Source organism: Seriola dumerili, unplaced genomic scaffold (genome assembly GCF_002260705.1).
Source record: "Seriola dumerili isolate Sdu_G_001 unplaced genomic scaffold, Sdu_1.0 BDQW01001417.1, whole genome shotgun sequence".
In the NCBI taxonomy this organism is placed as follows: domain Eukaryota; kingdom Metazoa; phylum Chordata; class Actinopteri; order Carangiformes; family Carangidae; genus Seriola; species Seriola dumerili.
Window position 1 is genome coordinate 391424 of NW_019175672.1, and position 15382 is coordinate 406805.

Consider the following 15382-nt stretch of genomic DNA (forward strand, 5'->3'; position numbering starts at 1 on the left):
GCCATACTATACTTCGATATTTTTTGGTATTTTTATGCCTTACTATACTGTCTTGTTTGATGCCTGACCATACTATGACGTTTTTATGACTTTTTATGCCTTAATATACTAGGATGTTTTTTTGACATTTTATGCCATACTATACTATAACGTTTTCTGCATTTTTCTGCCATACTATACTTCGATATTTTTTGGTATTTTTATGCCTTACTATACTGTCTTGTTTGATGCCTGACCATACTATGACGTTTTTATGACTTTTTATGCCTTAATATACTAGGATGTTTTTTTGACATTTTATGCCATACTATACTATAACGTTTTCTGCATTTTTCTGCCATACTATACTTCGATATTTTTTGGTATTTTTATGCCTTACTATACTGTCTTGTTTGATGCCTGACCATACTATGACGTTTTTATGACTTTTTATGCCTTAATATACTAGGATGTTTTTTTGACATTTTATGCCATACTATACTATAACGTTTTCTGCATTTTTCTGCCATACTATACTTCGATATTTTTTGGTATTTTTATGCCTTACTATACTGTCTTGTTTGATGCCTGACCATACTATGACGTTTTTATGACTTTTTATGCCTTAATATACTAGGATGTTTTTTTGACATTTTATGCCATACTATACTATAACGTTTTCTGCATTTTTCTGCCATACTATACTTCGATATTTTTTGGTATTTTTATGCCTTACTATACTGTCTTGTTTGATGCCTGACCATACTATGACGTTTTTATGACTTTTTATGCCTTAATATACTAGGATGTTTTTTTGACATTTTATGCCATACTATACTATAACGTTTTCTGCATTTTTCTGCCATACTATACTTCGATATTTTTTGGTATTTTTATGCCTTACTATACTGTCTTGTTTGATGCCTGACCATACTATGACGTTTTTATGACTTTTTATGCCTTAATATACTAGGATGTTTTTTTGACATTTTATGCCATACTATACTATAACGTTTTCTGCATTTTTCTGCCATACTATACTTCGATATTTTTTGGTATTTTTATGCCTTACTATACTGTCTTGTTTGATGCCTGACCATACTATGACGTTTTTATGACTTTTTATGCCTTAATATACTAGGATGTTTTTTTGACATTTTATGCCATACTATACTATAACGTTTTCTGCATTTTTCTGCCATACTATACTTCGATATTTTTTGGTATTTTTATGCCTTACTATACTGTCTTGTTTGATGCCTGACCATACTATGACGTTTTTATGACTTTTTATGCCTTAATATACTAGGATGTTTTTTTGACATTTTATGCCATACTATACTATAACGTTTTCTGCATTTTTCTGCCATACTATACTTCGATATTTTTTGGTATTTTTATGCCTTACTATACTGTCTTGTTTGATGCCTGACCATACTATGACGTTTTTATGACTTTTTATGCCTTAATATACTAGGATGTTTTTTTGACATTTTATGCCATACTATACTATAACGTTTTCTGCATTTTTCTGCCATACTATACTTCGATATTTTTTGGTATTTTTATGCCTTACTATACTGTCTTGTTTGATGCCTGACCATACTATGACGTTTTTATGACTTTTTATGCCTTAATATACTAGGATGTTTTTTTGACATTTTATGCCATACTATACTATAACGTTTTCTGCATTTTTCTGCCATACTATACTTCGATATTTTTTGGTATTTTTATGCCTTACTATACTGTCTTGTTTGATGCCTGACCATACTATGACGTTTTTATGACTTTTTATGCCTTAATATACTAGGATGTTTTTTTGACATTTTATGCCATACTATACTATAACGTTTTCTGCATTTTTCTGCCATACTATACTTCGATATTTTTTGGTATTTTTATGCCTTACTATACTGTCTTGTTTGATGCCTGACCATACTATGACGTTTTTATGACTTTTTATGCCTTAATATACTAGGATGTTTTTTTGACATTTTATGCCATACTATACTATAACGTTTTCTGCATTTTTCTGCCATACTATACTTCGATATTTTTTGGTATTTTTATGCCTTACTATACTGTCTTGTTTGATGCCTGACCATACTATGACGTTTTTATGACTTTTTATGCCTTAATATACTAGGATGTTTTTTTGACATTTTATGCCATACTATACTATAACGTTTTCTGCATTTTTCTGCCATACTATACTTCGATATTTTTTGGTATTTTTATGCCTTACTATACTGTCTTGTTTGATGCCTGACCATACTATGACGTTTTTATGACTTTTTATGCCTTAATATACTAGGATGTTTTTTTGACATTTTATGCCATACTATACTGTGACGTTTTTTGGCAATTTTGTACCATACTATACTATGACGTTTTTGGCATTTTTCTGCCATACTATACTTCGATATTTTTTGGCAATTTTGTACCATACTGTACTTAGATTTTTTTTGGCCTTTTTATGCCTTACTATACTGTCTTGTTTGATGCGTGACCATACTATGACGTTTTTATGACTTTTTATGCCTTAATAGTCTATGATGTTTTTTTAGCATTTTATGCCATACTATACTGTGACGTTTTTTGGCATTTTTCTGCTATACTATACTTAGATGTTTTTTGGTATTTTTATGCCTTACTATACTGTCTTGTTTGATGCGTGACCATACTATGACGTTTTTATGACTTTTTATGCCTTAATAGTCTATGATGTTTTTTTAGCATTTTATGCCATACTATACTGTGACGTTTTTTGGCATTTTTCTGCTATACTATACTTAGATGTTTTTTGGTATTTTTATGCCTTACTATACTGTCTTGTTTGATGCGTGACCATACTATGACGTTTTTATGACTTTTTATGCCTTAATAGTCTATGATGTTTTTTTAGCATTTTATGCCATACTATACTGTGACGTTTTTTGGCATTTTTCTGCTATACTATACTTAGATGTTTTTTGGTATTTTTATGCCTTACTATACTGTCTTGTTTGATGCGTGACCATACTATGACGTTTTTATGACTTTTTATGCCTTAATAGTCTATGATGTTTTTTTAGCATTTTATGCCATACTATACTTAGATTTTTTTTTGGCATTTTATGCCATACTATACTATGACGTTTTTGGCATGTTTCTGCCATACTATACTTCGATATTTTTTGGCAATTTTGTTTCTGCCATACTATACTTCGATATTTCTTGGCAATTTTATGCCTAACTATATTATTTCGTCTCATACCTTCACATACTATGACATTTTTATGATCTTTTATGCCTTAATATACTATGATGTTTTTTTGACATTTTATGCCGTACTATACTTCGATTTTTTTTGGTATTTTTATGCCTTACGATACTATGACGTTTTTATGACCTTTTATGCCTTAATATGGAATGATGTATTTTTGAGGTTTTCTGCTATACTAAACTATGACGTCTTTTGGCACTTTTCTGCCTAATTATATTATTTCGTCTCATGCCTTGCCATGCCATGACATTCATATGACCTTTTATGCCATACTATACTATGACGTTTTTAAGACATTTTTCATGACTTGTGTTCTGGCCGAGCTCTGAGCCCATAGCTAATAAGGAAAACATGGAAAACAAAGGAATTTTATTTAACAGACATTCTTGTTGTTCTTACAAAGATAACAAAAGAAACAGAAAATCAAGACTCCAACATAAGATCATGTGGTGCAAAGAGGGAGCCTCCTTAGTGGCAGGATGGGGAAGTCTTGTATAATCTAGGTGGAGGACAGTGGCCAACTGCCTTCACTTCCTCGATGGCCTCCAGCTCCACCCACCTAGGAACCTACATGAACACAGAACACAACGAAACACACACACAGGCTGTCACACTTACGATGGTAAAATATTTTTAGGACATTTTTTATGAAATTTTTGATGCTTTACTATTGAATTGAATTCAATTCTATTTGCATAGCACCAAATCATAATGTACATTATCTCATGGCACTTTACAAGGTACGGTCAAGACCTTATTTAATTCTAGAGAGAAACCCAACAGTTCCTAGAAAGAGCAAGCACTCGGCAACAGGAGTGAGGAAAAAACTCCTTTTTACCACTGACAGCAGTATACACTGTTGATTGTTAATTCTAACAGTGAAAATAAGAAGTTATACCAATAGGTAACAGGGTTATCATATCTGCTGTTAATTGTTATAGTGGAAATAATCATACTAATACCTATAGATACTAGTAGTAATGATGAGTGTTGTCATGGCAGATCTGGATCCTGCTCCTTCAAAAAAGAGATACCTGCAGAATGAGGACAGAGAAAGAGACACAGAGAGGAGAAGCACAAACTATGGGAGAGAAAAAATTGAAAATTGGTGACATGAAGTAATACGATATAAATGGAGAGAGACAGCTTTAGGACAGTTTTAAGCCTGATCTTAAATGTAGATATGGTCTCTGCCTCCCCACCCAGATAATAAAGAATTCTGCAGTCTAGTCTAGAGGTAACAAATGCATGGACTAGTTTTTCAGCAACCTTTTAGTGACAGGATGTTTCTAATTTTCATAATGTTGTGTAGGTGGAAGAAGGCTGTCCTAGAAACTTGTTTTATGTGTGAAGTAAAAGATGAGGTCAAAAATGACCCCAAGGTTTCTTACTATATATACATCCTCTGGATATATTAAGATATACGTTTATAACATATGAAATATTCAGTGAAATACAACAACATGCTTCTTAAAATTCTATATCTTTGTATGTGATTTGACATACAAAGATGATGTGACAGGCTTTGGGATGGATATATATTTATCTAACATATGTCTATAATATAAACAAACATACTAAAATACATGTTTCTATTAGCTAGACACCTGTCAATATATGATATTGTTCCAATTCCTAACAGGTTTTATATGTATTTTTTTACATATATAGGCTATACTTTAAATACATATCTTATATGTTACTAAACAGCTTGGTTGACAACATTTGAAAGTCAAGCTCTTTGTTTTGGAGGCGTGGCGGGGTTGTTGCATCCCTACAAATGTTGAGACCAAACCTACGCCCAACAAAATATGTATAAACATTATCGACAAATGTTGAGGTATGTCTTGGTATTGCACATGAGTCGATGACAGTGTGGGATGAATAACAGTTGGTTGATGATTATTGCAGTGTTCAGTGCATTAACGGCCTTGGGGAAGAAACTGTCTCTGAGTCTGGAGGTGTCTGTATCTGTGTGTGTTTGTGTTGTGCAGCCAAAGCGACCTGTGGCCTCAGTGCTGACCCTCCCGGCCCTCGCTGCCAGACCTCCACGGGTCCCCGTCATCCCCCGAGCTCCCTACATCAGCACCCCACCCACACATGGATACATCCCCCCAGGTGAGTCACAGATACATATATATATATACTGTATATATAGTAGAGAGATGTTTTCTTATGTAAGTTATAAGCAAAAGACGGGGGAGAGGGAAGCACATATGATTAAAAAACGAATTCTACCGTTTTATTCCATAAAAGTTTGCAGTAAAAAACAATTGATCACTGTTTCGCACTTGAGCAGCAATACAAGCTCGTGCTCATAAAGGCTGAACTGTCAGCTGTGACACCCTGTAGTTTTACTTTGGTAAAGGCTGGAGATTAACTGGAGAAATGTCAGTTTTGCTGGATTTATTATCTGAGAAGTCATCAGAGGGCTCCACATTCACAAGATCAGATAACTTTAAGAAGACGCAAATTTAGGGTTATTGGTTAGTTTTGATTGGTTATTAGCCTAAGGGTGAAGTTTAACAATTTAGTGTCTCAAGTATAAACCTGTTTTCACTTGGTCCTGTACAGACAGCTCACACTGGAGAAGCTGGAGGCTTAAAAAATTATTAAAATTACTGTTGAATTGGCACTAATCACTGCAGCTGCAGATGATGCACATAGAATCGTCTGTTTTCTGTTATCATACTTTGTCTTTCTCCTCTCAGGTTTTGGTGCTCCTTATGGCTACAGCCCTGCAGGCGCCCTCCCAGCCTACGGTAAGATCAATGTCCTCTCTAACTGATAAACAATAATCCATCCATTAAATCTTCATCGCTACATCCCAACATTTGAGTTCTTTTTTTTCCTTTTTCTTTGCTTTTCTTCAGGTTTTCCCTCCAGAATGCCCTCAGTAGTTGTCCCAGTCATCAGAGTCCCCACAGCATACCCCGTCACCAACCTCTACCCCTATTAGGACTGTCCCTCACCCACCTCACAGGAAGTCACTTGTTAAAGGAATATCCTGACTTTGACTGTGTGTTCACACTCCAACACTGACATTTTTTGGAAGCTTTTCATCAGTACCATTGTTGTGAACTATGTTCCCTCTGGGCTGCAGCAGCTAGATTAAATTGGCCATTACAAAGCTGTGCAGCAGCGTTATTAATTTACTTTGACAAATAAGCTCTTTGATCATCAAACCGTTATGCAAAGAAAAACTGAGTTCAGCATTCAGTGAGCTGCACTGTGTGAAAGACGGGTCAGGTAAATATTACACAGTAGGGAGCTGAACATCTCCTCGAAGTGATGGAAATCTACTATAGGGAACTAATTAACCACCTACAATACAAGACCCTCCAAACTTTAACTCCAACCACACAGCAACTTCTAAATATCTATGAGCAAATAAACAAACTCTGTTGGGAACTAGAAAAAAACAACTACATCATATCCATTGTAGGGAACTAAATAAATATCTTCTGTAAGGAGCTAAACATTATCTGTAGGGTACAAAGTACAAATCCACTGTAAGTAATTGACAATACTTTGTTTGGAACTAAAGAAACACCTGTCATATCCAGACTACTAAAATACAATCCAAGTAATTATAAAATGTAAGAAGCTAAATATGTTTTATGTACAGAATCTCAAACATTAAAATATTCACTGCAAAAGCTAATCATCCTCAGTGGGATCTAAGTAAAGATTCCTGGCAGGGAACTTACAAAAACAAACTACCATACACTATCAAAATATAGAAAGTAGGGAACTTAACATCTTCTGTAGGGAACTAAAGAAACATGTACTTTGGAAATATCTACCATACAACTCAACACACTGGATAGATAGCTGGATAGGTAGATAGTGAGTCTAGGGAACTTTAAAAACAGTTACTAAATATAAGATGCAGGAAATTGAATTAATATCCACTATAAGGAACCAAACATCCTCTTGTGGAATTAGAGCCAACTAAATATGCCCTGCAGGAAACTTACATAACCATTGTAGGAAACTAAAGAAACATGTACACAGAACGCTAAATACACAATGTAGTAAATTAGGGAACTTAATTGACAAGTTCTTTGTAGTTTGTCACTTCTGTAGGGAACTAAAGAAACAACTAACCATCTACAAACAATATATACAATGTAGGAACTAAAGAAATGTGTAACATTCACTATACTAAATACACAAAGTAGTAAATTAGGGAACTAAAGAAACAAACTAACCATATGCCAACAGCATATACAATGCAGGAAACTAATGCAAACCCACCATAGCAAAATAAAACCTGTCACTACAGGGAACTAAATACGCAGGTCAAAACTGATCAGAGAGCTTCTTTGACAAAATCTTACTTATTCCTTTAACAATCACTCATGGATGTGAACGTTGTTTTGTATCTTAATTTTTCTTTGTTTTCTAATGATGTTTTAAGATAAAGTAAAAAGAAAAACAGGTTTACAATAATCGGTTGCACTGAGACCTTTTCCTGTTGTTTGGATATTGAATGTCCGGGTTTACAGTCACTGTTGAGTATGAGCCATTTTGTGTTGAGTTAAATAACTTTCTTTTCAGAAAGATTTTATTTTGACCTGTTTGTAGGTAATATTCTTTTTAAATAAATGAATATTTTTGTCAACAGCTGAGTAACTTGTGGTTCGTAATGTTTGTTTTTTTATGATTTTTTTTTTTTCCTAACTGACACTTATATTCAGTTAACTTTTACAGTTAGTTAAACCTCTCTTGTAGATAACTCACCTTGATTTATTTCTGTTAAAAGTTATTTTACAATGTTCGTGGAGTATTAAAGGAGCTATTTGTAAGTTTTGCTGTTGCTACATAGCTAATGTTAGCATTAGCAGCTGGTTACTCACCAACAGCTGTCTCCAGAGGTGGAAAACAACACCAATGTTAACTCTATCATCATCTATCATGTCTTTTCCTCTACTTAAGTGGGCATGCTAACTGGCTAGCCTAATTAACCATCTCGTCACTTTTCAATAGTGACTCTCTGTAGCCTCCAATCTGCCCTGAAGACGTAGCGCTGCACAGAAGGCGTATTATAACCTCTTGCCTTGTAAACGCAATGATGGCCGAAGCTCCTATCAAGCAACAATCACCACTACACACTCAACAAGAAACCATGATCAGTGGCAGAGAAAAACGTACAAATAGCCCCTTTAAGTTTGTATCATATTTTACAGCCTGAATCACTGACATTAACTCCATTCCCCCTGTTAATTTATGTGCAGTGATTTCTTACCCACTCTCACTTATTATTTTTGTTTTTAAAATAAATCAACCTCATTCCTGATCCATAACCCCGGTACAGAAACACATCAACACACTCTCTTGAAGCTCTTGAAGGATAACTGCTCATTATTTCTAACAATAGCTGTAATAATGTTGTACTCACCAAATGAGTCCAGAAACCCAAGCAGTCAGACGATCAGACGGGACAAAGTCAAACTGCAGCTCTGGAGGAGAAAACAGAGGCGGGATGGTGAAGATCATCACAGTTTACACACCAACTTCCAAGTTCAACTTTAACCTAACATACTTACGCAAGCTGTGCACAGTGTTCCTGTGCAGTTAGGGGATTCTCTCTGTCAGTTTGAACTCCATATACAGTGGTTTAGATACTGACTTGTTTTGAAACTTTCTCTATATGACTTCTTAGTGATGTCACCATACTTCCAGATCTCAGTTACTTTGGTGAAGTCAGTGTTATTGTTACTAAACCAAAACCATCCCTGAAGTTAATGCTGTTCCCGCCTCTTTCACATGCACTCAGGTAACCGGGTTATAGATTGCTTTTCTGCAGAAACACGATTTATGAAACATGATGTAAACCAGAAGTCCAACCTTTAACAGTTAACATCTGAACTGAGCAACTAAAAACAACATGTGGGGAGTGGGAAACAGCATCATGTATCAGTAACACAGTTAAAATGAGTCGCTGTGGTTCCAAGAAAATCTGATTATTCATCAGATGTAAACACATCGTCTGCTTTCCTGTGTAACCTGAGTATCTTGAGTTCCAGTGAGCACCGACATGTACCACAGAGAAATAACTTAGTGGTTCTGCTGCAGCTCCTGTTGTCCTTGACAGAGGCTGCACTAAATCTACTTACCCCCCACCCCGACCTTTAAGAATCCTGGAGCTGCTAGACCTTCGATGGAGGATGTAATCTGCTCTCTAATTAGCCTTCAGTGATCATGTGGTTGAAGCTCTCCCTCCACGGTTAAGAAATACTAACTGCTAATGATTTGTGCTGCTGTTAACCCGGCTGTTGTGTCTCCTGTCTGTAGGTGGCCTGTACATCGACAGTGCCTATTACCAGCCGCAGACCATAGCCACACCTATAATCATCCACCTGGGCCCTCAAGATCTTTTCTGACCCCGATGATGTACCGAGACCACATCCGGCAACAGACTCGACCTCCTGTTTAATCCCTCACCCTTATTAAACTCTGTCAGCGCCTCTCAATTACTGCAGCACTGCTCCCCTCCCCTCCCCTCCCCCGGGTTTCTCCTTCCACACGAGACAAAGCAGCAATATTGAAAGCAATATGGAAGAGAAAACCCCTCGGGCGACGCTCCTGCCGAGTCCGGGTCGGGTTTAAGAGAGGACGAGGCCGCAGCCGAGCCTTTGTTTTACCCAGCTCGCTCAGAAAACGTCAATAAAACACAAAGCAATACTTCTTCTGCCTTCGGGAATCTCAACGTGTTCCAGAGCGACTTGACTCGAGTCTCAAACGCTGTTTCAGACGATCACACGACAATGTGAGCTACTGTATGTAAATACTATATTTACTACACTGTATATATGGATGTTTGTGAGTTTTGAATATATATATAAACATGTTAATATGTTTGAATATGTAAAACCCCCTGACGGGTAAAGAAACATATTTATAATCTATCTCTGAATGTAAATACAGTAGTGACTGAAGTAGCTTTGTACTGAAAGCACTCTCAGATATGATATCTATAAATATTAAGAGTTAAATACATTTTACAAATTGTCTATAACAATGTCTACAACACTGTATTGGTATGTTGATGGTATATAATCCCAAATTAAACATTATTGCATATAGTAGACTTAAGTAGTAATTTTCCAATCCAAAGCATCAAGATTAAAATAAGTAATTTGACAAAAACTAATTTATAAACGATTTTAAATCATGTTAAAAAGGACGTTTGTCATCATCTGTTCTCTGCTGTTACACATCAGTGTGGGAGGGGTCACAAGATGATTAACAGAATATTTCTGCTACACAAAATCATTTTTCACACTTTCTTCCAATGGGTTTTTTTTTTCCAACTGGATCATTTTACCTGGAAAATTATTCAAATATAAGAAGGAAAAAAAAAAAATCCCTCTTTAGTTGTAGTAGTTTTAGTACCTGGAATACGTCGGGAAACACTGGTTGAAACAGTTGTATTTGTTCCTGGAAGACAAGGCGCAGGGCTTTAGAAACGTGTTAGCAGTCGAACATGATAACTTTCCTCATATTTACAGCTTTTATTCGCCTCTATTCCTTTATTATGATATATGTCAAGATATAAAGCTTCAGCACATCCCTGACAAATGATTTGATTTAAAGAAGGATAAAGTTTCATGAGGCAGAACCACATGTAACGACCCGTCCAGATGTTTCCGCTGCGTTATTCCTCGCTGCTGGCACAAGTGTCCAAAGCAATATTCAACTCAGGAACCACAGGAATGCAAACTTAATCTGATTATGACAACTGACAGAAATGCTTCTGCGCTTTGACCTGCAAGCTTTGACAGGATGTGAACGCCACTGTAACATCCCGTAATGTTTAAATGGCGATGGATGTCTTGTGGCTGAGATCAGAAGTCTCAGTGAGGGGAGAGTGTCGGGTCAGATTAAGGTCCTGTACATCAAGGACATGACCTCTGACAGTACGGAAGTTCATTAATGACGAAAAGTGCACGAAAAGTACAAATTTTTTGCTGTAATTTATCTGCAACAAGATTCTGTGATTTGACAAACTAACCTCAGTCTTTTTAAAAATGAATCCCCTTTTCCACTGGTCAGAAAACTCGCTAAGACTCGCCAACATCAGGCTTTTGTCAGCAAATGTAAAAGGGAACAATCAGTATTCACACCCGGGTCAAATGACTCTGCAGCAGACGTGGGTATTTTATTGGCTCCAATCGACATTGACGTAAACACAACAACCTTTCCGATTCACTCAGCTGACCTGCAGCTGTGGCGTAACACAGTGGAGGAACAGCGGTTGAAAAATGTAGTGCCAACGGAAAGTGCTGTTTTCACGGGAAGATGAGGCGCTGAAATATTCTACATGAAGCGCACATTTAAACGGATATTGGATTTTGACAAAGACATAAACCACTGAAAAATAAGCAAATGTGGAACCTCTGAAGATTCGTATTTTTTCCTCGTTGTCGATCAATTTTCGGTCAATTGACTAATCAAGTATCAGATCTAAAAACACTGAGCTTCTGCTCTGAATTTAACAAACTGTTTCTGCCGCTCTTTAGTCTTGATTAACCGCTCAGATATGTTTAGTTCTTGCAGGTTTTGTCGTTTCTGAACTTCCATACCAACAGCTCTGTACAGCTCCGTCAGTTTGATCTGATCCGTCTGAAATCAGGATTCTTGTCTTTACTGTGTGAAATCAGAAATGCTTTTCTGATTCGTAACAGTCATGCAAAGGATTGCAAATTAAAAAAAAAAAAAAGAAAGAAGAAAAAGAGGCAAAACGCAAGTTTGAGAAGTGTGTGTGTGTGTGTGTGTGTGTGTGTGTGGTGTTTGTTCCTAACCTCGTCTTCATCCGGGTGGGTGTTCCTCCAGTCACGCTCGGCTGCTGCAGAGCTAATTACATCTGAGCTAACAGAGAGAGAGAGAGAGAGAGAGAGAGAGAGAGAGAGAAGAGAGAGAGAGAGAGAGAGAGAGAGAGAGAGAGAGAGATGTCTGATTACACACGGCCACAATCCAATAACAGCCCAAAACAAGACCTTTTAAACCAGCTGTTTGTACAAGAGGAAACGTCTGTTTGTGACTCTGCAGGACGTCCTTTTGTCTCCACTCTCACTGACGTTCCTCAAACGCCACCTCGGTGCTACACGACATGTATGAACATCACATCACAGGAGACTAAAGACACACTCCACATTTTTATTTCCCACCCCCCACCACTGATTGTCTAGGTAACGTCCAGGTTATTTTTCCTGCCAGCGGAGGAAAATAAAAACTGTCCATCAGTCAGAGTGATGATGTTTCTACCTGTTGGTTTATGACTGGAATATTTATTTCTGTCTATCAAATAAACCTTCACTTCTCCTAAAGGCAGCAATGTGTTTGGGCCTGAATATTGTTTTTTCTGTATCGCCTCAGTCGCCTGTAATCATGTCTTCACTGTCAGGTGACAAGCTGGAGTTCTCAGGGATTTACACAGATGAAATGACTAAAAAATCCCAAACATTTTATTTATTTATTTTTATTTATTTATTTATTACATTTTTATAACACCTGAGTGTGGTGAATCCTAAAATCTTCTATTCCTGCTTTAAATGCTCAGCAGCTGACGTGTGAGGACACAAGGTTCTCACACGTCAATAGTAACATTACTTTAATCTACAGTTTCCATCTGCACCAGAGAGGTCACAGGTCAGGGTCTTCTGGAGCGACTGTTAATAACATCAAGCATCAGTCAATGAGTAGGTCAAAGGACATGTGAGCAAAAAAAGTCTAAACGTTCATTCCCAACATCTAAACTCAAGGTCCACTTAGTCTGGACTCAGAACAAAGTGGCAATTAGCTTAAATTAATTGATTTAAGATAATTGGTATCAGAGCCAAAGATAGGTGCCTGAGCTGATTTATTATCAGTATCGCTCTAGCATGGTTTGTCCACCAGAGAGCGCTGTGACTTAGCGTACCAGTCAGTAATCATCTACCACTGGACGCTCCTTCAGTGTGTCATCTTCATCCCATCCCCTCCCGCACTGGAGTGCCCCAAGGATCGGTGCTGGGACCCCTCCACAACCTCAGGAAAACCCAGTACACCACCCAGCTCCTGGTCCTGGCCGTGGTTCTCTCCCTTCACACAGTGAAACCCTGACAGATGTCCCAGAATGCAGCTGGTCTTCCATCAGTCCCTCTCTATCTTCAAAAAGACTCCTCTCATCAAAAATCTTTGTGTTACTGTTAAAAAATGAATATCTGCTGATGAATCGTCATGTGATTTTTTTTTAAACCCTCATATCGACATGAGCATCCGCCTTAAAAACCCTGTATCTGTCTTATCTCCAACATCCTGCCACAAATTTCATATCTTTAAAAAGATTTAGATGAAACTGATTCCACTCTCTGAATGACAGCTGCTTAGCTCAGCTTAGCATAGCATAGCACAAAGGTTTCAAACAGGCAGAAACAGCCAGAGGAAACTAAATCCAGCCACAATACTAACACCTGTAAAAGTATCAGCTTATATCTCATTTTGTTTTATCCGTAAAACAAAAGATTTCTTAAAACATGAAGCTAAATTAATGAAAATAATTCATGACGACAAATTTGAACAAATCTTTATCAAACTGAGCTGCTGCCTGTTAAATGACTGTGATGCAGCTGCAGCTTTTACAGCGTTTCATGAGCCTCGAAGGTTTTTTTTTTTTTGTCCGTTAACAGCAGAACATGTTGTTGAAAAGCAGTCGGACACAAATCAGCAGTTTCCCAGTGGCAGCGCTGGAACAGACACAGAGGGTCATCAACTGCTGTCAGCCACAGAAGCCCCCACCCCCACCCCACCCAGGGTCCCCCTGCTGCTGACCTGTGATGACACCCTGCAGCTCGGTGGCATCAGGCCTGCAGACGGAGACCTGACACCGTCCTTCACTGCAAATATGAGTCAGCAAAAAGCTGAAAAACAAACAAGACTTCGGTCTGCCGCTTCGTTTCAAGACTCAAATAAGTTACACAAACTTTCCTCACCCTGTCGACAGAGTTGTTCTGTCTCGTTTGGAAAGGAACAGAGACAGTAGGACGCCTGTGCGTGAGATGAAATCAGGGATAAGGATGTGTTGTGTTTTTTTTTGAGAGGCGGGAGCGAGCGCAGACAGCGAGGACGTATCAGATGGAGGTCCAGATCCTGTCGGTATTTTTAGCTGCGAGAGAGGAGCCAGGAGGTGTTGGATTACGCAACGTGGGCACATGCCACCCTCACTGATGGCAGTTTGTCATCTTATATCAGCACTCGGGACCATGATGCATTGCAGTGTAGACACACTCAAGCTGCAGTTTAGTCACCTTTTAAGACCGACACAGAAACACCTCTGACATCAGCAGCACAGTGACGCTGTGGAGATGGAGACGTACGGCGGCCATGACAGGCAGAAATGTCTTTTTATATCTAAGTATGTGATAATAAATTCACAAGATTGCTGTTATCACTCTCTGTGTCTTATATCACCCTTCACTAAATCTATCACTCTTTTTTCGTGACATGAGTAGAGTCTTTCTTTTGCACATATTTTTGCATAAATTAAACAAAATTAACTTCAAACTATATTAATGTTTTTGCTTATTTAAGATGACTCAGTTCATATCAAACCTTATTTTCACAGAATTAAACCCAAAGTTTTTATTTTCCTTCTTATCATTAATTATTTATCTTATAGTTTGACTTTATTTACTATTATTTACTGCATAATATTGGTATATATGTCTCACACACAATGATTTTAATCTGAGAAACAGAAGCAACAAATGAAGAGTTTCATTTCTGATTTAAGTTTAGCAGTAAATGTATGTTTGTGAATTAAAATATTAATATATCATAATGGACTGAATGGAAAACATCTGGAAAACATCTGGAAAACAAAGAAGAGGACAGGAAATTCACTAAACGGTGAGTTTACGTTGTGTTGAAAACAAGCCTTGACATTCAGTGAAAATAAACTGTTATACTACAGCAGCAAACAGCTGTTTTCAGGGGTCAGAGGTCAAAAAGACAAATGGGAAGATTGAGCCAATGATAACTCTACATGATTCCACAAACAGGAAGTGGGAGGTGGAGCTGTCAGCAGAGGAGCAGAGGATCTGTGGTGTGGTCACAGCCTCCTCTGCTGGTGGAGCCGTGTTTTCTTTA

At 37.4% G+C, this 15382-nt stretch overlaps 1 protein-coding gene and 1 long non-coding RNA gene across 2 annotated transcripts in view; one reads left to right on the forward strand and one right to left on the reverse strand.

Moving 5' to 3' along the window:
• The window catches only part of LOC111238536 (spermatid perinuclear RNA-binding protein-like), a 50316-nt gene extending 39849 nt beyond the window's left edge, over positions 1 to 10467 (forward strand). The window contains exons 15-17 of the mRNA XM_022768104.1: positions 5242 to 5365; positions 5959 to 6009; positions 9548 to 10467. Coding sequence (XP_022623825.1) covers positions 5242 to 5365; positions 5959 to 6009; positions 9548 to 9636 — 264 coding nt within the window. The 3' untranslated portion in view covers positions 9637 to 10467. The remainder of the gene's footprint in view (positions 1 to 5241; positions 5366 to 5958; positions 6010 to 9547) is intronic.
• LOC111238537 lies at positions 3703 to 12482 on the reverse strand. Its single transcript, XR_002665818.1, has 5 exons — positions 12058 to 12482; positions 10649 to 10693; positions 8652 to 8712; positions 4210 to 4281; positions 3703 to 3814 (listed from the first exon to the last, which is right to left on the reverse strand). It is a non-coding gene; the product is annotated as an uncharacterized LOC111238537 (long non-coding RNA).
• Positions 12483 to 15382: the final 2900 nt, after the last annotated feature.